The 26,453-nt window shown below is 34.0% G+C and overlaps 1 protein-coding gene across 8 annotated transcripts in view; it reads left to right on the top strand.

Annotated features, from left to right (window-relative positions):
- Positions 1-26,453, top strand: part of LOC138711876 (solute carrier family 2, facilitated glucose transporter member 8-like) — a 264,797-nt gene that overhangs the window by 218,086 nt on the left and 20,258 nt on the right. For 4 of the 8 annotated variants that reach the window (XM_069843142.1, XM_069843140.1, XM_069843141.1 and 1 more), the window contains one exon: positions 14,520-14,658. In XM_069843142.1, coding sequence (XP_069699243.1) covers positions 14,520-14,658 — 139 coding nt within the window. Of the gene's footprint in view, positions 1-3,169; positions 3,329-11,066; positions 11,268-13,994; positions 14,440-14,519; positions 14,659-26,453 lie in introns of those variants that run through there. The other 4 variants (XM_069843148.1, XM_069843144.1, XM_069843143.1 and 1 more) reach the window with 4 other exon arrangements.

The raw sequence follows: 26,453 nt of genomic DNA, 5'->3' as shown, positions 1-26,453 counted from the left end.
AAATGCTTAGGCCTAATAATTAAAAAGAATAGAAATCACGGAAGAGCAAAATGTAAAAAAAAAAATTATAATCTAATGAAAATAAAAATTTAAATCATAAAAATATCTCCTTTTTTTTAATTATCATTCCTCTAGCTACTATGGAAACGTAGCAGAAAAATCTCGAAAATTAACTTGTACGAGGCGCATCCAGAAAGTAAGTTTCCCGATTTTTTCCCCTTGAAAGTAAACGTAATTAGCCGTGTCAATTGTGCATGCGTAACAGATCTATGACGTATCAATCATATGCCGGCCGGACAGGTCCCGCCTGGTGCCAGTAGCGTGGCAGAAGTGGTCCGCAATGGAAGCTCTTATTCCTTCTCCCGCCGCCTGCGAGGTTCGGTCGGTGATAAAGTTCTTTAATGCACAAAGCATTGCGCCAATTGAAATTCATCGGCAGCTCTGTCAGGTCTATTGGCCGAACATCATGAGTAAGCAGATGGTGCGTCGCTGGTGTAAGCAGTTTTCCGAAGGTCATCAAAGTGTCCATGATGAAGAGCGCAGTGGGCGACCGTCCCTCATCAATGATGATCGTGTTGAGCTGGTGCGGCAGTGCATCATGGAGAACCGTCACTTCACGATTACGGAGCTGAGTAGCCATTTCCCGCAGATATCGCGATCCTTGTTGCATGAGATTGTCACTAAGCACCTGCTGTTCAAAAAAGTGTGTGCCAGGTGGGTGCCGAAGAACCTGACACCCGAACACAAAATGCAACGTTTAGGAGCAGCACTGACATTTCTGTAACGGTATCACGATGACGGCGACGAGTTCCTCGACAGGATCATCACGGGCGATGAGACTTGTATTTCGCACTTCACCCCAGAAACCAAGCAACAGTCAATACATTGGCGGCATAGTGAATCTCCGGTCAGGACGAAATTCAAACAGACGCTGTCGGTACGGAAAGTGATGTGCACGGTGTTCTGGGACAGGAAGGGTATTCTGCTCACTGACTTCCTTCCAAGAGGTGAAACAGTGAATGCTGACCGTTACTGTGGAACACTGCGAAAATTGCGACGTGCGATTCAAAACAAGAGGCGTGGAATGCTTAGGCCTACTACAGGTGTTGTGCTCCTCCATGACAATGCTCGCCCACATACGGCTCGGCGCACAGCAGTTTTTTTATGGAATTTGGCTGAGAGTTGTTTGATCCTCCACCCTACAGTCCTGATCTTGCTCCCAGCGATTTTCACGTTTTCTTGCATCTGAAGAAATTCCTGTCCTTCGGTGAGCGTTTTGGCAACGACGAAGAGCTGAAGACGTCTGTCACACGCTGGTTCCATTCACAGGCAGCAGAGTTCTACGACAGAGGGATACAAAAGTTGATCCCACGATACGACAAGTGTCTAAATTCTGATGGTGGTTATGTTGAAAAATAGGTGAAACATTGCTGTACCTGTTGCCAATAAATGTTTTCCTGAAAGTGTGTGTTCTTTTAAAAAAAATAGGGAAACTTACTTTCTGGAAGCGCCTCGTATTTATAGAAAAAAATCTTCCAGTTGGTAACTTCTTCAAAAAGCTTAGAGATTAAAAATATATAGACCCTACACAAATTAATTTACAAAAATTACGTTAACCTAGCCGTTACTGGATTATAAAAGGAGTTTTAAATGCCACAAGAAGAAAGTAGAACTTTATGAGGTCGAAGAGAAACACATAATTTAAGTCTCAAAAATTAATATACAGTCAGAATTCGTTCCTCGCAGCAAATAATTTGTAGTAAGCCAGAATAGTCTCGTCAAATTGAAGAATCGCTCATTTTAACAAACAATTCCTTGATTTTTATAATCTGACTTCAATATCAGTTTTACATTCGAGACGAATAATTTTCCATAAATTATTTTCACTTAACATGTTTCCTTTAGCGATGGAATTATTCTTTAAAAAATAATATAGTTACAATCTCATTATAAACGAGTAATACGTTTTATTTTTTATGTTAATTTTAAGCACCTATACTGATTTCTGCAAATATCGAAGTTATGACAGAATATAATAATTCGAGAATTTTGAATTCATTTTTTATAAGTTCCAATAAATCAAGTATCAACAAATAAAAACAGATAATGTTGAGTCATATGACTTATTTTTTTAATGTAAAATACTATGATAGTTACTTTACATTATATTATTAATATTGTGTTTTATGTGAGATAGGAAACCGAAACATTATAAACTTCGTTTTATTCTACATGAAAAACTAATCGCAAGATCTATGCTAAAACATGAAGGGGTGGGAGTGCAGGAAAGCGCATATTTTTATAACAAAGTGGAACAAACACGACAAGCCTTCTTTTGCAGAGCGAACATCGACGAATGTCGAACTTCGTCGTACTCGACTAACTTAAATTGAACATAGTGCCTGTAATGTATGTCGCTTATACTTCCAACATCCATATAGTCACACAAATATTGTATGTATTTTATAAATATAATGTATACTTCTGTCGAAGTTCAATCATATTATTTTAATACAAATTATCTGTCCTTAAATCTAAATAAAACTTAATAAGGTTTGTTCTAAAATCCTTACTAAGCTAAAAGCATAAAGGGATGAGAGGGGCAGATAGGAAAGGCCAGCAAACTTCAAGGGCACAGATCATACAAGGAGCAAGTTCGAGTGAGCTGTGAAAGAACTGCTACTACAAAGAAGAATTCGGTTCTTGTCACGCTCGACAAACTTGAACCGAACATAGAGCTTAAAATGCACGACAGTAACACCCACCACTTTGCCGGTTTTTGTGACAAGAATGTTTCAGGGTACTACCCGTTCCCTTTGTTTGTGTACACCAGCACTCATAATATACGCAAATGTCTTTGAGTTTAAATGTATCAATACGATTATATCTAGATGAAGATATGCTGTGATTATAGAATACGCAGACTTGAAGAGGAGTGAGTTCGTTCTCACAGCAGCCGATTTTGGTTGAACTTGACGCGCATATAACACCGCAGAATGTCCGAAAACAGTAACTATTCTGCCTTAAGCTGTGAAGAGTGCACTTCGTGCGAATTTCGTAACAAGTTCCTCAAGTATTGAGGAGACTGACGATCCCCATATTGAAACCGCGATAAGATATCATACAGATCCCTTCTTCTCCTTCATATGTAAAATCTGATAAGGCAGGGGCGGACAAGACAGGTCCATGTGCTCTTTAACGACGATCTTCTTGCACCGTTCTTGCACTGCCTTGTGCAAACAGTGCCTCGTCTTCAGTTTGCTTCGCATTGTTAGTAGTGCGTGTACATCTACCTACCTGTCAATCCAGTGGAATGTCTTACCGCAAGGTGAGTAGCACATCTCAATCTCAAGACACTGTATTGTGAGATCGAGTTACACGTATAGACAATGGATGTTTTGTCTTGTCAATGTAGCATTTATGTCACGGATGAAAATTAAATAGACTATCATGTCACCTCTGTTATATACTAGAATACGTCTAGTGGCAGTGTGATAAATGCAGAAATCTTCTTGAAAAAAAAATCATATTAATGACGGGAAAAATCGCTGAAAGAGCTATCCTTGAAAGGACAGCAGCAACAGGAAATAAGTCATTATAGAAAATCCATTAATAACATTGTGCCTGTGAAGGTGTGTAGGCTTGATTTCTCATTACACACATACACAAAAGAATGAGTTGTAATACAGTTCTCATAAGGATAGATTCTACTCCATAATATCCATCCTCATATTTGTCTTTCATCGTATTAGCTACAGCAATTGATATAGAATTTACCCTTCTCGTACCAGATCAGATCACACAATTATACCAGCTTTTTTTAAATAACCCAGTCCAAACTGAAGTTACTATATTAAATGATTCTCATTCCGGTTTTTATACCCGTGTTTGCTGTCCCTTTTATACAAAAGTAGTAGGTATTGTGAATTTAATATTATAATCATTTAAAATAACGTATACAGATTGGTTCTGATTTAAAATAAACTAACGTTTATTGCATTTACAATAAATGAATAGGCCTACTGCAGACAGTGTGACCAACATTAATTATAAACATTTCAGCTAGATATTCTTGTTTTAGAGCACCAAATACTTCACCCAATGATATACTCACAAAATTCATTAATATCTTCTCACGTAAATACACTTTTCCGATGAAGTGTTTTCTAGCACGTCTGTATTTTCTCCAAACTCCAGTAAGTTCGCTATTGTGTAGGCTGCTAATTACAAGTTAACTTGTGCAGATGTGCACACGTAAATATGATACTTTTAAATCGAAATTTAGACTGTCTTATGTGAAAATTTTAGTAAAATATTACAAAAAATGCCTATTTAGCGAAACTTGCATCAATGACGACACATCTATAATTCCTTTAGTTTTCCCAAATTAAATAAACTGGATAATTAATAAGGGGTGTTGCTTGGATTTTTGCCATTGCTGATGATAGCGGCATATGCAGAATTTTGTCAAGCAGGGGTCAGTATTAAAATTCTTTACAATTTACATTACCGGTATTTAAAATTTCGTGTATTATTATTATTATTATTATTATTATTATTATTATTATTATTATTATTATTATTATTATTATTATCAGCTGAGTTTTCATAGGGCGACGTTAAACTAGTTCCGGATAGAATGTTCTCGACAACATTGTCACACTGTTGCTGCGAAGAAAAATTTGCCAATATGAAATTTTCATTGACCTCGCGACAATCACTACGCGACATTTTGTTAACAAATTGTACAATTGAGCTTTGTGGTCGCTTAGACACATCAAAGAACCCGGAACGATAATATGAAATTTATATTAAAATATAATATTAACTATTAAATGCACAAAACATTAAACGAACGTTTCAGAATAAAGTCAGAACTTATAACGAACGGGTTAATACTGTTGTTAATATTTAACAACATCTGCACTGCAGAACTGTCAAAACAACCTTTACAATACTGTATGTTTCACAAGTTAAATTTCATATTAAGTCAGCTTCATTTTATTAAAAGGTTGTTAGTAGGCAATTATAGTTCGAATGTAGAACGTGCTGTAGCACCAAGCACAGGGATTGTATTGAAGTAATGGTAGAACTATTCTTTATGTCGATGTAGATTTTGTTACTCTGACGGTGAAAAATTAGAAGGGGGAAAACAATTATAATTAAAAACATTCAAATCTAAATATGTCAATTTTTAAAGAAACTCTGTAACCCTCCCCCTTGCATACGCCCCTGGCTGAAGAAATGATGAATATCATTTAAACGTTTTGAAGGAGAAAAAGATAGTATGAGTACAATATTCTGCTTATTGGAGTCGTTACGAATGACTAAATACATTTAATGAACACAAACAATATACGTAGAAAGTCCCAGTTACAATTTAGCGGAATAATCTACCATTGTTTCTTTTTTTATTTAAAACGAAAATGGAAACATATTACTTACAAAAATGTTTGGCAATAGGTCGTGTAATTCTTATCACTATAATGTACAAATGGGTTAAAAAAATGGGCTGACTCTTGGTAGTTTAAATTTAAAGTTTTTAAGTCAGGTTCACACGAGTAAACTCATTGCGTTCGAAGGCAATGCTGTGAGGTTTGTTCCGGTTGATTCTTTGATAGTGATCCGTCTACAAAAAGCAAATACACGAGGTGTTGTAGCGTAGGGGTAAAGTCTCTGATCTCGGAACCATACCTTGTAAGTTCGCTTTCCGGCAGGGTTGGTCTTTTTATTGTATTTTTAATGAGAAAATGAGAAGTGTTAGTGAAATTTGTTAATAAACTTTGTTATGCAAGCCTTGAAAACATTTTACAGCTCGTCATTCGTGGGCTATTATTAGGCATGACCTGGCCTGTATAGGCCTACCAAATTAATAGTTGTTGGCTTTCTAGAAAATCAGAAGAACATCAAAAATATAAGTAAACAAAATGTATAGTTAGTTTCATGTGTTCACCATAGCACCTTGTAATAATAATAATAATAATAATAATAATAATAATAATAATAATAATAATAATAATAATAATAATAATTTATTTTATTTATTTATTTAGAATATTAACGTGCAAAAACAACAGCACAAGGCCAATTACAGTAATATAATAATAATAATAATAATAATAATAATAATAATAATAATAATAATAATAATAATAATAATAATAATAATAATGTTTCCAGACTCTTATACTTCGCAGAAATTAATAATTGTATGCAGTATCATTTTTATAAGTACAGCCATGATACACAAAGAAAATTACAATATTAAATATCTCAATAAACAAAAGGCTAAAATAATAAATGGAGAGAACACGTAGAATGAATAGAAACCAGTTGAAAGGAGAAATATAGAACGCCCAACAAAACGCTGATCAGACAAATATTAAATCACTTTGAAACCGGAACAATCTTGATGTTGATTATGATATTATTTCAAGTTTGTTGACAAATGTCCCAGACCATGTCGCATAATCACTTCCCTGAGTGAAGACTGTCTCATTGTAATAGGATTCTCTTCCCTTGTCATAAGACATTTGTAAGATGTGAGTGATCCTACATTATGAGAGTTGTGAAACTTTCGTAGGTGTCACGGATGTTTTTGGACGAAACTGCAATTTATTTCTGGAGTTAATATTCAAAACACATATCAAAATAAAATAATGTAATTTTAATATGTAGCGAAATAAAAAGACGAACTAGGCTATCCTCTTCTAAATCTCACGCAAAATTGTACGGTTTAATTCGACATGTAGGCCCTAATTAATTTTTGCAATAACATGACTGGTCCAAAAAGAGGCTTCAAGAACCTAAACGGCTGCAAGTATTGGACTTATGACTGACGAAGAATATGAAATATTAATACAATAAATATGTTACATATTATTATAACATATAGCTCTATTTTTTATTATTTCTAATATTATTTTATTATTTATGAAAATTGACTTTCATACGTTGTCAACGCTGTCAAGAATAGCCTATAGGTAAACAAGACATACAGAAAGTTAAACTCCAATATAAACCACTATCACTTCAGTATTGCAATTATTAAAACAAATAAAACTAAATTAATGTTTACAATGGTAATATATTTTAATTTTATGGTTAAACACGGTTTTAAAAGCTATAAATCAAATATTAATGCAGACGGTTTTATTAACAGACAGTAGTGTTGCCCGGGGAACGGGTTGTGCTATTTACTAAACATTCATTCGACCACCAGACGATGTCGTCACTTGGTACTTGTGTAAATGGTGTAATATAAAACTTATTATGGTAAATTTTTAATGTGAAAAATTAACACTAACGGAGATTGGTTCCTACTGCAACCAATACTATCTGGTTTAGATCCATGCTTAAGCTACCTACGCTACAATAGCTTAGACTTTAATCAGGCATATTACGTAGCTTTCTCGTTCATCTTCGTTTCGATAAATTTTGTACCCCGTTTCGATAGATTTATTATTTGTCAATTTTATTGCTATTTCACTCTTCAGAGGCCCTGATGCAACTAGAATCAATCCTCCGTTTTATTTTATAACATATTTTAGAATAAAATATAGCACTTTTGTATGATTTAATTATGTCATTTTGTGAACTGGAGCTTCGAGGAGACGAGCATGCGCACTATTCTGTTTCTGGAACAGAAATTTCTAACCGGTCCATTCTTTTTTAACCTTACTGAACATTTAGTTGGAAACTTCTTTAGACCTACACAGCAGATATGCAACACAAAACTATGAACACATTAATGTATTCTTCATCTTTACAGTTGACATAAGGCTGAGTACGATATACACAGTGGGCAGAGGTGCATTTTTAACATTACTTTAAAGTCATGGTTAATAGTTTCGAATTCTATGATCAACCCAAGAGGAAACAGAACACTCGCCTGAGAGCAACTTCGGATGAGAAAGCAAACGTGCTACTGCCTGCGCAACGCCTATGGCCCCAGATTTGCCTCCAGATATATATCAACCTGTAGTGCAAATTGTTTGTTATGCCTAATTTGTTTTCGTATTTCGCCGTCAGGTTGAAAATAAATAAATAAAGTAGTAAGGTTACATATCTCAGCGAGACCATAAATTTATTGAAGCTACAATGTAAAAAATATGCTTGTCCATCGCTGTGGAATAACAACATGTCAGATCGTGTCCTGGTTCAAATCCTGGTTTGGACAAGTTACTTGATTGAGGTTTTTTCAGGGGTTTTTCCTCAACACATTTCAGCCTGGAATCATTTCGCTGGAATTATTACCTTCATTTTACTTAGATGCTAGATAACCATTGATAGAGTCGCAATATAAGGCAATTAAAAATAGCTTATTTTTTTAATTTATAAGTTCTGACATCAGTGCTATAGTGTTATTCATTTAAAAATGTGTATATTACCAGGATTAATAGATTTCTTGATCATGAGTGAGGAGAATGGCGAGTTCTTGGTCCCCTTCTTTAGTGAACACAATATTGATTTTGAACAGGAAGTAGAACATGCTGAGAGGATTCTGAAGTATCATTGCAATTAATTAAAAGATTGCAACAATTAAGTAGATAAATGAAATTTAATGTGATTTAACAATTGTAATGATTGTTAAAGTTAATATTGAATAAATTAGGAAGTAAATAATTAATATATTTTCTCCAATATTTATAGCCACTAATATCCATCCTATATGATTAATTGAAGTTATCGCAAAATCACGAAACGTAATTTGAGATTCTTCATCTCTGAGAAAGTTAAGCTTAGGTCAATTAAATATATAGCTAATATGTTGTAGCTACTGCTGTCTTCAAGACAATTAATTGATGATTCTCAGTCATTTTTGTTGATGTTTGTGGAACGTTTAAACAAATTAAATTATTAAATTTATTTACATTGTGTAAATTAATACAAAAATAGATAAAAATAAAGTTACAGATAAATGCAAATTACAAATAGCTTATAATAAATAATAATACATGAATATAAAGAGTTATATAATAATATTTTAATACACGAGGGAGATAAGAGTAAACTATAAAATAAGGTGAGAGCTACAATGATATCACAGATAATGTAATACTAACTTAGAGAAAAATTTATATAATTTTGTACATCAGTCAACTACAGTAATTTAAGAAATAATAAACGAAATAAATAATATAATGTACAGGATGTATCACGAGGTTTCCCCCGGTTTATGGAGATGGGAGGTGATTCCTGGTATTATTTGGAACAAAAAATGTAAATACAGTAATGGGGTGACATTCATAATTAAGGACTTACAACGGATTTTTGAAAAACGCCATGGTGTACATAGCGCTATACTAAAAGCCAGGTTATGAACCGACTAAACAGGAAGTAGTTGGCAGGGCGAGAGGAAAGTGCGGGTTAGAGGGGTAGCCTCTGCAGCGATGACACGTTGAGTGTGGGGGGTTGGAGGGGGGAAAGGAGTACGGAGCTTTTCATTGGACCTCACGTGAAAATGTCGTCTGCTAACGAAAATCTGGCAACGGAATCATGGAGACAATGTAGCCAAACTTCCCAGCTCATTTGCAGTACCACATGCATTACGAGTCGCATTTCGTACCAGCGTCATTAGCTCGTGCTTTCTTAAAAACAGTGATTTTAATTATTAATATTGTTGATAGTGTTATCGAGAACTATATTCAGTAATTATTTTAAACATATCAGTGACAAACGCTGAATACGCTTTGAATCTCGCGCCACTATGTGGCAACAGAGCTTATAAGGAGAGAAACAGAACGTTGCTTCCGGTTTAGTCGGTTCATAACCTGGCTTTTAGTATAGACATGTTTGCGCAGGACTAACGATGTGTGGGGGGAGGACTGTACATCGGGGACCGAACAACTAGAGGCTTCAGTGACGTCACTACAGAAGAGCCTACACACAGCAGAATTGTTTGTTGCACTACACGCTGAAAACGTTGACCACCTACTTTCACTGTTCCAGCTGCGCTCTCACAATACAATAACTTCCGTTCAGAAAATGTTTTGCAGATGAATGGCACAATACCTGCTATTGCGGGAGGAGGGGGTGGTCGGCCCGCTTAAAAGTAACGGTCTTCAAGTTTCTAGATGATCTGTTCCCGGTGTAACGAACAAACAGTAAACAGTAGATAAGCGAAGCGAGTGGTTCGTTCCCATAACATGCATGTCTGTGCGGACGAAAATCCACATGTCACGGTAGAATCTAATTTTCAACGCAGATTCAATGTCAATGTCTGGTGTGGTGTTATGTGTGACCAGTTACTGGGATCGTTCATTTTCCCGGGAAATTTAAATGGTGAAATGTAAGTTAACGTTTTACAAGAAGAGTTACCACAGCTTCTTGAGGATGTTCCTCTGGAAACAAGACACCAAATTACGTCCAACATGACAGGGCGCCTGCACATTTCTACCATGTGGTAACATGATAACCAATTCCCATATCGATGGATTAGTCGCGGGGCTCTATCAACTGGCCTGCCAGATCCCCAGATTTAACACCCCTAGGTGTTGGATGAAAGACTTCATGTACCAGATTAGGGTGCAAACACGAGAAGAGTTCATTAAACGCATTCTCGATGCCGCGGCGACAATAAGGAACGAACATGTGAAGTTATGAAATGCTACACGCGCGATTCACACCCGTGTGAATCTTTGCCTTCAGATGCAGGGACGAAATTTTGAACATTTGCTTTCAATCCACTCTACATGCAAGAGACTGGTACAAAATGAAACACTTGTTTGTATTCTAACTATGATTTACATTTTTGTCAGTGACATCCTCACATAAAAAGTTATTTCTGCTTTTTTTTCAAATTGCCGTAATTCCTTAATTATGAATGTCACCCCATTACTGTATTTACATTTTTTGTTTCAAATAACACTAGGAATCACCTCCATAAACTGGGGGAAAATCTCGTGATACACCCTGTAGATTTATAAAAAAAAACTTTCATTGAGGTACTAACTGATACGTACATCTATTAACAGGCACTACTCTCACTTGACGATATGTGTCAGTGGAAGAACAGTTTATTGTTTGTATACAGCTGAAATCTGATTAGTGAAATATGTTTCTAGTGAACGATGTATACAGTGGAGGGGAGGAAGAAACTGGACACACCACACTATCTCTGACTTCAGTTGTCTCAAGAATGATGCCTTATTGTCGTCACTAATGAGCTGCGTAAAGATTCATTTATTGGTCTTACAGAATTATCTGTTATGGTCACTTATGAGGTTTGAACCTGTCTACGAAATTTTAAAACCGAGGGCCAGAAGGTGTGAAACATTTACTTTCTACTAATGTTACATAATCATTGCCGTATTTTCTCGAATACTCCGTCCCCGCGAATAAGTCGCGCACCTCACTTTCGAAAGGAAAAATAAATAAATAAATAAATAAAAAACACAAAAATTATTAAAAAAAACAGTTTTTAACAAATATGTATTCACGACAAATTAAAAACAGTTACACAAATTTTATCCTGCAACAGGAAGCATTTGAAACCCATCTTATGTGCACTCACTGCTATAGACGCTCACTGCACACATGTCAGTTGTCTTGCTTAGTCGGGCGTTTACTTAATATTTTGCAAAATTAGTAGCACGCGTCAGTAAATTAACTACCGTACCTTTATTTTGTATGTTACTGCATAATTTATCATAGTGCATGTCTACTGTCACTATTAACTTCATTCTTAGAAGTTTTCGCCATTTAACAACATTAAAGCCACCGGCGTGGCTCAGTCGGTTAAGGCGCTTGCCTGCCGGTCTGAAGTTGCGCTCGGGCGCAGGTTCGATTCCCGCTTGGGCTGATTACCTGGTTGAGATTTTTCCGAGGATTTCCCCAACCGTAATGTGAATGCCAGGTAATTTATGGCGAATCCTCGGCCTCATCTCGCCAAATATCATCTCGCTATGACTAATCTCATCGACGCTAAATAACCTCGTAGTTGATACAGCGTCGTTAAATAACCAACTTAAAAAAATTATAAAATATAAAAAACCAACATTAAAAATTGAAATACCCGTGAGGGAAAATAATTGCATGCGCTACCACTTTAGAAGTTGCGCGGGAGGAATATCAGGCAATGTTGCCAACTTAATTTCGAATAAGCCGCACATCCATATTTTTTACTCTTCCATATTTTAGAAAAAAAAGAGCGCTGAGTATTCGAGAAAATACGGTATTTACTTTTGTATACCATGATTATGTGCCTGTAATATAAACTTATTTCGGTGTTTATGATACAAAAGCCATGCTTCAATACCGTCTCCAGAGGAAGAGATCTTTTCGCCAAAACATTGATAAATGGCGTAAACTCTTAGAATGAAGTTAAGAGAGACAGTAGGTATGCATTATGATAAATTACGCAGTTTCTAGAAATTCTTCCCACGTTATATGGTCTACATCTGACATTCCGTTACTATCTTTTTCTTCCTCTTCTTTCCCTTTTCTTTGATGGCTATCTTGTGGTTCTGTCCTTAAATTTTTTAAGTACAATAACCATTCTTTTTGTGTTATGTTGTTAATATTTATTGTGTCTTTTTCTGATCTATTTAGATGTTTCATAATAGGCCTATTGTATGCCTGTGTCTGTGAACCATGTATATCATGTTCCAGATTGCTTACATATCCATCCCAGCTGTCTCTTTGTAATTTCTTGACTTCTCTTTTGACTATAGCACTGTCATTTACCAGTACATGTAGTTAATTAATACCTGTTACGGAAAGACCAGAAATCGTCATTCTATTATTGAAATAAGCTTATTTCTTGTGCTCTACTTCATTTAATTACTTTTATTTAATAAATAAAACTAAAAATATTAGCATTTTAAATTTAAATTGAGAGTATTCGAGTGGTAGTGATTCGATTAAGGTTTTGCTCTAGAATCCGGAAGGTTGCGGGTTAGATTCCCGATGAGATCAAGGATTATCATTTATCTAATCCTGGCCATGGGGTTTATTCAGTCTACAATAGGACGTACCGAGAAAAATAATCACAAAACGCTCTTTGACTGAATTATTTAAGGGATGGAGGACAAAATCAAAATAACAAAAATTAAATGTTGTTGTGTTGAAAAATACAGGTAGGCCTAGGTATTTATAAAGGGCATATAATATAATCACGAAATATGGACTACAAGGAAATTATATTGCTTGATCTTATGACCTAAGCAATGAATGTAGATCTATGCTAGATACTTCACATGATAAAGGACATAGTTAAAGGACCCTCAGAACATTCACATGTTCCTGATCGGATTAGAAAACAGGCAGCAAAGGATATATCCAATGAGGAGAGCAGCTAGTAGGGTACACCGGCAGAGTCTCCAGCGCACATTATTCAGTTTGATCTCTCAAGACTCTTTCGTGAAGCAGCAATTAAACGTCCTAAAATCTCTATAAAAATCGACGACAAAATCCAGCTTTTAATCAAACTCTCTGAACGAAGAGAGAAGCGTTGTTAACGAATATATCACAGCTCTAAATGGTGAAAGAAGGTTATTTTGTTGCAGTTTTTCTACTGTGATAATATCATTATTTTGAGACAATCAGCTCTGTGACAAAGGAACCGTACAATTAATGACGAGAAGATTGTGACGAGAAACCCTAGACCCTGTGCAGATTGTCTCAAGTGGTGGGAGTCTTAACATCCCTCAATATTAACGGTTTTTCCAGGCCCCTAATGGCATAACTGTGAAAATGTCACAGGAATTTGTCAAAGTGCCATACAACCATAAAAATTTTCTATCCAGAAACTGTATAAAAGCTATGCACTTGACCATATATTACATTTCTCTTAACGCAAACGCTCTTTAAATCAAGTTCAGAAAACTAAAAGCAAAATGTGCAGTTTGTATGAAATCTGAGAGTCAACATGTATAACTTTTATACTTATTGTATTTACTCCATTGAACTCTTAAGTAAAATGTAATTTACAACGTGTGGTTTAAATATTGAACATTGAAGATTGATAAGAGAGAGAGATTGGAGTGTCTGCATACCAAGATAATCGTGGGCAGATTATAGTGACGAGGTCATCAATCATTTCACTTTCACACATACAGTACGGAAGGAGCGGAACTGAGTTAGTAAGACGTTATGCAATTAAAAGTAGCCAGAATATTTTTCAGTTATTGCTACTTTTATTATATTTAATTTTACCTTAAGGAATTCGCCAAAGTTGTAAATAAATTTTCTATCGTCGACACTGTTAATGACACCCCACGGGTAGTGAATGTACTACATTACACTAGAATGATAATTAAATTTAGGAATCATGGCAGGAAAAAGTCAGTGTCCTGTAACAACCTGCCCTTGTATCGTTTTCATCCAGAAGCTTCACTCTGTCGACGATGTTGGACCCAGATCTCGGAAACGGAAAATCGAAGTTCTATCTTTCTGCTACCGATATAACAATGAGTGGGCCGCAAAAGGTTGTAAAATGTACGGGTTTCTGTGATATAGTAAGTCAATTTATACAAACAAGGACAGATCGCATAGTAACATTGTTTTGGTTGTCGCAGCAATTCCTGGTGGGCGCTGTGGCCAACATAGCCACGATAGCTGCCGGCATGACGCTCGGCTTCTCAGCTGTATCGCTGCCGGCCATGCAGGCCAGCCACCACCATCCCCGCGTCTCTGAAGAGCAGGCCTCTTGGATAGGTAAGCAGTCTGCATTCAACTGGAATATGCTACTCCACAGAATTGTTTTAGAAAGAAGATTTTTTTGGGGGGGGGGCTCTTCATAGCTTCTGTAATGCATTTCTGAAAGATGGCATTTCTCACTTCAGACTGATCTTTGTCAGTATCACACACAATTTGAAGACACCTTATATTTATTATATAAATGCGTCCCTGATCATGAATTTTTATTCCTAACGCTTTTTCAACCAATAGGCTTACTTAGGGCCTACATATTATTTTTAAAAGAATGAAAAAATTCAAAACGTTTCACAGATGAGTTGACTTTCATTTTATATCTTTTTCAAAAAAAAAATTCAACGATTAAATATAATTTGGATAATGAAAATGGAAGGGTATTAGAAGAAAAACTGCATGAATAGATTGTAGAAAACCTGCAACGTGGCGACCCGGCTCTACGCTTAACAGCTCGCAGACTATGGTTAGGCAATCAGCTTGCTATGAGTGATACACCCGCAATATCGTCAATTAAACTCACCATGAACTATTAATGTAATATGTTACTAAGCATAAGCAATTAAAACAACATTTACTAATCCAAATTAAGAGAACATTTTGGAAAAATTCAAAAAGGTAATAGACCCAAGCGAGATTCGAACCTAAGCATGAGAAAAATCTGCGATCAGGATGTCACCTTCTTAAAAGTAGAGAAATTAAGTTATTCAAATAAAATTTGGTGGTCTTAAGCTTTAGATTGGCTCTGTATGTAAAGTCTTAGAAAAAAGTTTTGTCGCTACTTGGGGCTACTTCCGTCATTGACTTCTAGCAGAATGTGGTGCCCACAAGTGGCGTGGTAACACGTTAAAGTACGGAGTGTCCAACATGCCCGACTGTCCAACAGACCCTAGTTTAACCTATGCTGATTAACGTAAAATTATACATTTTATAATGTGTATTTCTGTAGGCATATTTATGGATGTATGAGAATGTTTTCTATCAATTGCTGCGTACGTATTTTCTTTCCTTTAATGCTCTGACCCATATCAATGAAACTTTGAATATATTTATTTCGTCCTAATTTTACGTTAAACGTCGAAAATGACATAATCTGTCAATTTTAGATCATCACAGCGTTAAATTGTGTGATTTACGACTGCTATTATGCGTCTGCTCTCCAACATCATGGCGGCAAGCGCAGCGTTCAATTTGCTCCGGTTTCCTCGTTCCGCGCAGCCGAGACTGTAGGGACTTGCTAGATTGAGGAGAGGGAACCGGTTGCGTAGTGCTCCCAGTTCCTTTCTCCTTGGTCCTAGCCCTTTTTAATTTTCTTCTAGCCGCCCCTGATAACTTTTTAGTGCTGAGTTGCAGCCGATTTATAGAAGAGGCAGTGATGCCCATTCCCTTGTTAGGTGATAGGTTTCCCTCAACTGGATAGTCCCTGTAACGACTCTTTGTTTTAGATTCTTGAGTTAGTTCTTAGTTATTCTTCATTCATTCATTCATTCATTCATTCATTCATTCATTCATTCATTCATTCATTCACTTATTTAGTTATTGGCACTTTGTTTATTTATTCTCATTCTTTCCTCTCATCTCTTATTTATTTATTTACTAGCTGTATCCGTGCGCTCCGCTGCACTCGTTAGAAATAAATATAAGGTAATTACATAATTAAAACAGGACGTTTGATCCAGGGAACATTCGTGTTTGATAGGTTACTTAATTTAAATTGCATCCAAATAATTAAAATGCTATCATTTTGGTCCAGAGACACTCATTTGGTGCAATGACAATTCCTTTAACCTGTTTCTTAATTTTTATTACTTGCAACCATAGTTTAATGAAGATTGACATCATTTAGATTTAATGTGTATATTTTATTTTACTTGTTATAGGTTTCCATTGAATTATGGTAATAACTTAATTTTAACCCTTGTTTTCTACGTATTCAGTAAATGGCGCTTGGCCCACTATGGTTGTGAACCCTTCAAATAACTTAAATTATATAATATAATATTACATATTATATAATATTATATAATATTATATTATATTATATTATATTATATTATATTATATTATATTATATTATATTATATTATATCAAAAGTTGCTGTAATAACATTATAACATTATGTCCATCTAGAGAAACTACACTTTCCAATGGTGAAATAATGATTAATTATACAAATCGGTTAATTTAGCTTCCGATATTACTTCATACAAACACAGAAACATTCTCTGTAGGCTATCTTTCATAGCTTTCGATTGTTGCTGTCCAAGGCCCCTTATAGACGAAGTCATTTGTTTTTTAATTCATTATACGGCCTTAGATGGCAGTTATTTTAATTTTAAATCTCTTTTATCTCATTAAATATCAGTCCTATCAAACTTTTGCAAGGAATAAAACTTATCGCAAAGTATTTTTAAAGAAACTTTTGTTATGTAACATTTTTCACAAAAATAAATAATAAGCGAGATATTTCGATTTATTTAATTCAGACCCCCTTATAACCCCCCTTTTAAATAATGTATTTTGAATGCCATATAGCCTAAACTCTAAGTTACAACGAACTTAATTTATATTCCAATTTTCATCGAAATCGGTTCAGCCATTATCGCGTGAAAAGGTAACAAACATACAGACAGACAGACAGACATACAAACAAAAATTTCAAAAAAGTGATTTCCGGTTTCAGGGTGGTTAATTATATATGTTAGGACCAATTATTTTTGGAAAATCGAAAATTACCAGAAAAATTTCGGCTACAGATTTATTATTAGTATAGATTTATTTATTTATTTATTTATTTATTTATTTATTTATTTATTTATTTATTTATTTATTTATTTATTTATTTATTTATCTATTTATTTATTTATTTATTTGTTTATTTATTTATTTATTTACTTATTTATTTATTTATTTATTTATTTATTTATTTATTTATTTACTAGCCGTACCCTTGAGCTCCGCTGCACCCATTAGAAATAAATATAAAATAATTACATAATTAAAATAGGACATTTGATCCAGGGAACATTCGTGTTTGATAGAAGGATAAATCGTTTAATATGTTACTTAATTTAAATTGCATCCAAATAATTAAAATGCTATCATTTTGGTCCAGAGACCACTCATTGGTGCAATGACAATTCCTTTAACATGTTTCTAATTTTTATTACATGCAACCATAGTTTAATGAACATTGACATCATTTAGATTTAATGTGTGTACTTTATTTTACTTGTTATAGGTTTCCATTGAATTATGGTAATAACTTAATTTAAACCTTGTTTTCTACGTATTCAGTAAATGGCGTTTGGCCCACTATGGTTCTGAACCCTTCAAATAACTTAAATTATATTATATAATATTACATTACATATATTATATTATATTATATTATATTATATTATATTATATTATATTATATTATATTATATTATATTATATTATATTATATTATATTATATTATATTATATTATATCAGACGTTACTGTAATAACATTATAGCATTATGTCTATCTAGAGAAACTACACTTTCCAATGGTGAAATAATAATTAATTATACAAATCGGTTAATTTAGCTTTCGATATTACTTCATACAAAGACAGAAACATTCTCTGTAAGCTGTCTTTCATAGCTTTCGATTGTTGCTGTCCAAGGCCCCTTATAGACAAAGTCATTTGTTTAGATGGGAGTTATTTTAATTTTAATACTCATTTATCTCATTAAATATCAGTCCTATCAAAATTTTTCAAGGAATAAAACTTATCGAAAATTATTTTTAAAGAAACGTTTGTTATGTAACATTTTTCACAAAAATCAATAATAAGCGAGATATTTCGATGTATTTAATTCAGGCCCCCTTATAACCCCCCTTTTAAATAATGTATTTTGAATGCCATATAGCCTAAAATCTAAGTTACAAAGAACATAATTTATATTCCAATTTTTATCGAAATCTGTTCATCCATTATCGCGTGAAAAGGTAACAAACATACATACAGACAGACAGACAGACAGACATACAAACAAAAATTTCAAAAAAGCGATTTCCGGTTTCAGGGTGGTTAATTATATATGTTAGGACCAATTATTTTTGGAAAATCGAAAATTACCAGAAAAATTTCAGCTACAGATTTATTATTAGTATAGATTTATTTATTTTTTTTTCTTTATTTATTTATTTATTTATTTATTTGCTTATTTCCTTTCTTTTGTTTCTTTATCTCTTTCTCTCCCTTTATTCATTTACTTGTTTATTATTTAACCTGAAAAAGATAAGGTTATCAGGCCTTCGCTTCCCCTCTGCCAGGAGATTACAACTACAATATCAAGAATGCAATTACAGTTAATATTAAATTTACAGTTACAGTAAAATCAAAGTACTAAAACATTACCTGATTAAGAAAAACTGGACAATTTATTATAGAATTTAAGAACAAAGAAAGTATTAGTTACTGAAGTACACATTATACGTATATATATATATATATATATATATATATATATATATATATATATATATATATATATACATAGATACATACATAGTTGCCCTCGGTAGCGCAGTTGGTATAGCGTTGGCCTTCTATGCTCGAGATTGCGGGTTCGATCCCGGCCGAGGTCGATGGTATTTAAGTGTGTTTAAATGCGACAGGCTCATGTCAGTAGATTTACTGGCATGTAAAAGAACTCCTGTGGGATAAAAATTCCGCCACATCGGCGACGCTGATATAACCTCTGCAGTTGCGAGTGTCGTTAAATAAACCATAATTTAATTTATATATATATATATATATATATATATATATATATATATATATATATATATATACTACCGGTCAAAAGTTTTCGATCGGCTATGAAAACATATAATATTTTCTCTCTCAAGCATTTTGATATGATAGAATATTCAAAACGAAATCCCTGTTTTAACCAGAAATTCACAGTTGTGATAGATAATCGAAAATTTTTGACCGGTAATGTATATAAATATATATGTATATATATATATATATGTATGCATACACACATAACTTTGAGCCGTATTACAACGCCAAGCATTCTCAAACATATAATAATACATACTGGTGGGATATGCATATGCAACTAATAGAAAATTTAATCCGTCGTCAATCAGGTAAGTGTTCTTTTTGGAAAGTAAAATATTGTTTCAGACATTTCCCTGCTTATTGGAAAGCAAAGAAGAAACATATAAGGAAATACATAAAGCAAAATCATAATATATAGCATTTCGTTGTGTAGGTAGCCTAATGTAAAAGCAACTCTTTAAATTTGAAAAGACAAATTGAAATTAAGTAATTAGATATTATTGTCAAATACATAAAAGAAAATGCATAAAGTAAAACATTATGTTCTTTAGACAATGTAAACATATTATAAATGAAACTGTCTAATTTTAAAAGACATAATAGGCTATTGAAATAAAATGATAAAATATGCTTGTCAAAATCAGTGGAACAATGGTTCTTAATCTTTTTTGAGTTCCGGATCCCTTCGAAAATCTGGTGAAGACTATGGACCCCTCCCTAGCTGAGGACCCCTCCCTAGCAAAATGTAAAAAAAGTGATGAACAATTTTAGATACGCATCCACTTTTTACGTTGAAATACTATAGTGAATTTACATGTTTTTTTGTCTCTCAGGGGAGGGCCCTTAGGGAAACACCGCAGCCTTAGTTTTATTGTGCAAAGTCCTTATAGTTAAGATAATTTTCGAAATCTTTGTAGGATCGATTTTCAAGCACGTGATTCTCTGTATGGTATCATCGTTTCGATTCAACCACAGCATCTAGTTCTGACTGGAACCCATACCTCCGCCTCCCTGTGATGTTCTGCAGCCTCCTCGCTGGTATCTGTTCGCAATTCATGTGCTTGAATCCGCTGCATCCTTAACCAGAAGGTCATGGCGTCGTCGATTCCACGACTCACCAAGGCGCCATCTACCCGCGGGAGCTACACTCCCCCGTTAACCGCAGTCCGCTTATTAAAGCCCCTGCGGCTTCTCTGTGATAGATGCAGTTCCCGCAGACAGATTCCACCTGTAGGCGAATCCTGAAACCACTTCCACCATGTCCTTCTCGTAAACCTGTAACAGTGTTAAAGATGATTAATGAAATTATGCTAATGAAGGCGAAATTAGTTCGAGGTCCAATGCCTAAAGTTACCTAGCAATTCTACTTCAAGTGGTTGTGGGAGAACCCCTGAAAAAATCCTAACCAGGTAACTTGTCTCAACCAGGATTTTAATCTGGGCCGGCTCGTTTCACGTCAGACAGGCTAACCGGTACTCCAAAGCGGTAGACAAATATACATGTTAATTTTTATGTGAATTTCACAACCTCCTGAAGCCCAATCAAGGACCTTAAATGGGTCCATGGACCCCAGGTTAAAAACCTCTAAACTAGGAGATGGCGACTGAGTGGCCGCCACTGAACTCCTCTTGCCTCATGTTCAGATTAACGCCTGCCCAGTACTTGTCCACTTTACCCAGGGCACCGCCCGACTCCTGCCCATCTGACCGCCTATGCGTTAAGATCACGACACTACGGCGAGGAATTTCAGAATTTTTTACATGTTGCAAATTAAGCAACACAAGACCCACTAAGATACAGTACAGTACACCATTAGATATAGTAACATTTGGAAACTTAAATTTGCGAAATAATTCATTAGATTTTTATTTTTACCCATAAATTAATTTCAGAATCCAAAACATACCGCATTTATCAGTTAATATAATATATTATTATAATATAATATACTTAATATTATTCGAGCAATCGCTTTAGAAAATAGTAAGTAGTATATTGGGACATTATTGTGACTTATCAAGATACCACACAATATATCCCATATAATACTTAAAAACAAAATTAGTAATCAATACGCGATATTTTAGTACTGTCCGTAGGCAGCATTCACAAAATGTACAAACAGTAGATACAAACGCAGGTGACATACTCTTTCTTAAATTACGTTTGATGTTGGTATGAAACTGACGAAAACGTTCATACAATATTAAAATTATGTAATGTAAGGACTTGCACCTCACATATATAGAAAGTAAAGTCATTGACTGAAAATAAATATTTCGTATTATATCATAGACTTTTCTGAAAATTAATCAAAATCAATTGCAAAATATTACAGGCCAGTCAGGCAAAAACTTACAGGCAATATCTGAATCTCAAAATAAAACTACACAATACAAAAGCCAATATTTGGTTTAACCAAAAGTGCCTTCAACAAAATACAATACCTAATTATGCAAAAATAATAAAAAAATAAGAATAAATCCTTTACAGCAAAATTGACAAAATCAAAAGCCGAGTTATATTGGGTAAAAAATGAGATTAAATTTCTCCACAAGAAAAAAGATTACATTAACACAAAATTATATGAAATGCATTTATTAGTAGGTAAAACATTCGGAAATAATTGGCCAGTTTTAGATACCATGATCAACAATAAAGTAAAGCAGTTGATGGACAAAAAATACAACTTAAAAAACAAATTAATGATGTTGGCAAACAGAAACAAAATCCCTAAACAAGATTTTAACAAAGGAAAAGAAAATAAGAATCAGATAAAATTTGTTAATCTATCTACTACTCAATTTTCGGATGATGACTTTCAAATTCTTAATCAAGGATATAAAAATAATTTTCCTCAAGCAAATCTTAACCAAATAATAGACGACACAATAATCGAAACTGAAACCATAATACAAAACAGCTCTCACGAAAACAAAGACTATTTAAGATATAATGCATCTAAAATCATAAATGATTACAAAAATGACCCCAGAACAAACGTTTCAATACAGGATGCAAAGATACTGAAAAGCAAGGTAGCAAAGTTAAAACAGACACTAAAACAAAATAATTTGATACATATTAAGGCAGATAAAAACAATGCAATTGTAATTATGACCAAAGAACAATATAATGAGAAAACCAGTGAATTTTTAATAAAATCCAAAATTGAAGAAATAAAACAGGACCCAACTGACATTTACCAAAAACAAATTAGAACAACATTAAAATCAGTATCACATATCATTCCAGAATCAGAAGCCAATAAATATATAAACAAGAACCCTTCGATACCAACTCTAAAAGCACTACCCAAAACTCATAAAGCCGTACGTTCAATGCGACCAATAGATAACAATATGAATTCACCTAATTAAAAACTCAGTAAGTTCTTACAAAAATGGCTACAACAGACCATTAATATGAACAATAAAAATACAATAAAAACACAGCACATTTAGTAGATGATTTAAAAAATATTTCGATCAATAAAGATACAAAGTTAATGTCATTAGATATAGAAAATTTGTATACGAACATTCCCGTTCAAGAAACAATAGAAGTAATAAAAACAAAGCTCATTGAAAACAAAATTCATGAATAAATAATTGAACAAATATCAAGCTACTAACACTTTGCACGTCACAAAACTACTTCACATTTAATCAAAAGATATATAAACAGAACAATGGCTTAGCAATGGGAAGCCCTTTATCCGGCATATGAACAGAATTTTTTTTATAAGACATTGAAGAAAAACATGTTCAAAATTTAATAAACAAACATGATATAATACATTATCGCAGATATGTAGATGACACTATCATAATATATAACAGCAAATTGAGTAGTGATTCCATTGTACATGATTTCAATCAGATTCGTAACAAACTAAAATTTACAGTCGAACTGGAAACAAATAAATCTATACCATTTTTGGATATAAAAATAATAAAACAAAAAAGCAAATTATCCTTTGATATTTATAGAAAACCAACTCACACAAATCACACTATACCAGCAACTTCAGAGCACACCCCATGGCATAAATTAAGCATGTTTCACTATTTAATAGAGCATTACAGATTCCCTTGTCCCGTACAAAATACAGAAAAGAGACAGAATATTATTGATATTGCGCAAGAGAATGGTTATAATAGAACAGTAATTAAAAAAACTAGTATCTAAAAAAGAAAATGAACACAAAATGAAAAGTTCGTCTACTCTATTAAAATCCACAAAAGAAAACAATAAAACATGGTCAACCTTAACATATAATAAAATAATTCCCAACAGGTTAGCACACTTTGTCCAAAAAGAAAACATGAAAATAGCGTATAAAACCAACAACAAAATTAATAATAACATTAATAATCATCTACATATATCGATAAAAATAACAAGAAAGGAGTGTATATGTTAAATTGTAGAACATGCAATGCCAAATACATCGGGCAAACGAAACGGAACTTTAGAACAAGATGTAAAGAATATATTTCCGACTTTAAATATAATAGAAGAATATCTAAATATGCCTCCCATCTTATTCAAAATGGACACGAACTTGGTTCAGTGAATGATACTTTAACAATAGTTAAAACATACAAAGATAATATGTACATAAATATAGCCGAATAATTTTATATTTCAAAATATTACAAAAGAGAAAAATCCTTGATAAACGAAAACTTACCTAACTTACACAACATACTGTACAACACGTGACATAATGTATTCATACGTGCACAATCCACAACCTTCATAAACCACGCTATACGCAGTCTTCACACAGTCTTCACATAGCCTCTGCACAACCAACATCGAACGAGTACACACGCTCATATAAAAGTAAGTTTCACATATTTGTTTTCTCAAACTGACTTTCCTCAGATATCATAATTCAAAAGCTTGATTTTACGCATTCACTAAAATTATAAATACAAGGGGTTATGCAAGGCGCTCCTCTTTCCCCAATGCTTTTTAATCTCAGCATAGACCACATTTTTGATGAATTATCTGAGCCTAGTGTGGCTGAAGAATTTGGATTAGACCTTGTATCGGATCTAAATAATGTAGTAACATTAGGATTTGCGGATGATATTGCACTTGTTGCTAAAAGTACAATTGCTGCATCTGAAATATTTACAATGACAAAACGGTCATTACAGCAGATCGGATTAAGTCTAAATGAATCTAAAACTCAAACCATCGTTATCGAGAAAGGAAAATTAAGTAGTACGACATTGAATCTTGGAGGATCAATTGTTAATAGTATTGATGGAGATGAACGAATCAAATACCTTGGGATTAATTTTTCTGATGAAATTAAGTTTGACATTGCCAAAGTAATCAATAATTTAAATAATAAGATCCAAGCTTTAACATCTACTTATCTTCTGAAACCAGAACAAAAACTCAATGTTTTAAATATATATATTTGGCCTATACTTGTTTATCCTCTTCAAAATGCTCCTCTTCACCAGCTTTCTGACCGGTTTCTCGAAGATGTGGATAAGTTAATTAAAAGTTCGGTGAAGGAAATTTTATGTTTGCCAGGAGACACGCCCGACGCGATGTTGTACACCGAACGTAAATATAAGGGTCTCAGCCTTTTCAAAGCTCAATGGGAAGCATATTTACAGCATCTCAATATTTGCAACACATTATTGAGAACCTCGAATCCTCTTGTCGTTTCTACAAGGAACATAGCAGCAGAAAAGAAAGTATGTTCCAGGAAGTTAAAAATTCCACCTGAAGATCTGGATATAAGTAACATCAATGTCCATAAACTACGACAAAATCTTAGGAAACAAGAGTACGACAAATGGTGTGCGCTTCCACATAAAGGAAAAGGTGTTATTTTATTTCAAGAATATACTCCCGGAAATAAATGGATTTTTTCTAAGGAGGGTCTGTCTTCCTCTGAATGGCGGGACGCAATTAAGATGAATGCTAACGTAGCACCAGTGAGAAGTCTTCATGGGAGATCCTTGGACGGTTTCCGTTGCAGATACTGCAACGAGATTGAAACCTTAGCACACGTCCTAGGATCCTGTCAGCATGGAGAACTCCTGAGAAATTCACGCCATCATAACATCCGAAAACTAATAGCACAAGCCCTTAGAAACAAATCCTTCGAGGTCCATGAAGAGGTGCACTGCGTTGCGTCTGAAGGCGGCGGAATTAGAAGAGCGGACATCGTGGCTCTAGACAACATTAATAGTAAAGGCTTTATACTGGACCCAACTGTTAGATTTGAGATGAGCCAGACCCAACCATCCGAGATCAACAAAGAAAAACAACAAATTTATGAGCCTACTATTCCGTATTTTCGAGAAAAATATCAGATGGAAGGCACCTGGGAAGTACATGGTTTAATGATCGGAGCGAGGGGCACCATCCCACGATCAACTGTAAACACTATCAAAACATTTGGAATCCATGACATCATTCCAAAAATAATTACTTCAACCATTAAAGGGTCTGTGGCAATTCTGAAAAATCATTTATACGGAATATCATAATAACCCCCCCCTTTTCTATTCGTTAGTGTGTGATTGTTACAAATATATGTACAAATTTATTATTTCTTAAACTTAAGCTCCTAGTTCACATTTCAATTTGGCTCATCTATTTTACTGTAATCATTACTATTCTTATATGTGTGTTATTCTGTGTTTTTGGCAACCCAGGATGCCTGGGCAGACTATTTCTTGAAATAAATTATATATATTTCAATAAAACACTCAACTTATCCACTATTGTAACTTAGTTAATTATCCAATCTAACAGTACGGAATTGTTCTTGTCATTTATTATTTATCTTAACTTAAATCACATAGATACAAAACCCCTGATACATTTATTTTTCTTATCAATTACTTCTCATTTCATCTTATTCCAGCTAAATTTGAATGCTGACTTTCACTTTATTATAACATTCCACAACAACTACAGTATTTGGACATC

Source organism: Periplaneta americana, chromosome 13 (genome assembly GCF_040183065.1).
Source record: "Periplaneta americana isolate PAMFEO1 chromosome 13, P.americana_PAMFEO1_priV1, whole genome shotgun sequence".
NCBI classification, from domain to species: Eukaryota; Metazoa; Arthropoda; class Insecta; order Blattodea; family Blattidae; genus Periplaneta; species Periplaneta americana.
Note: the sequence above shows the minus strand (reverse complement) of the source record. Positions and strands in the feature narration are given on the sequence as shown.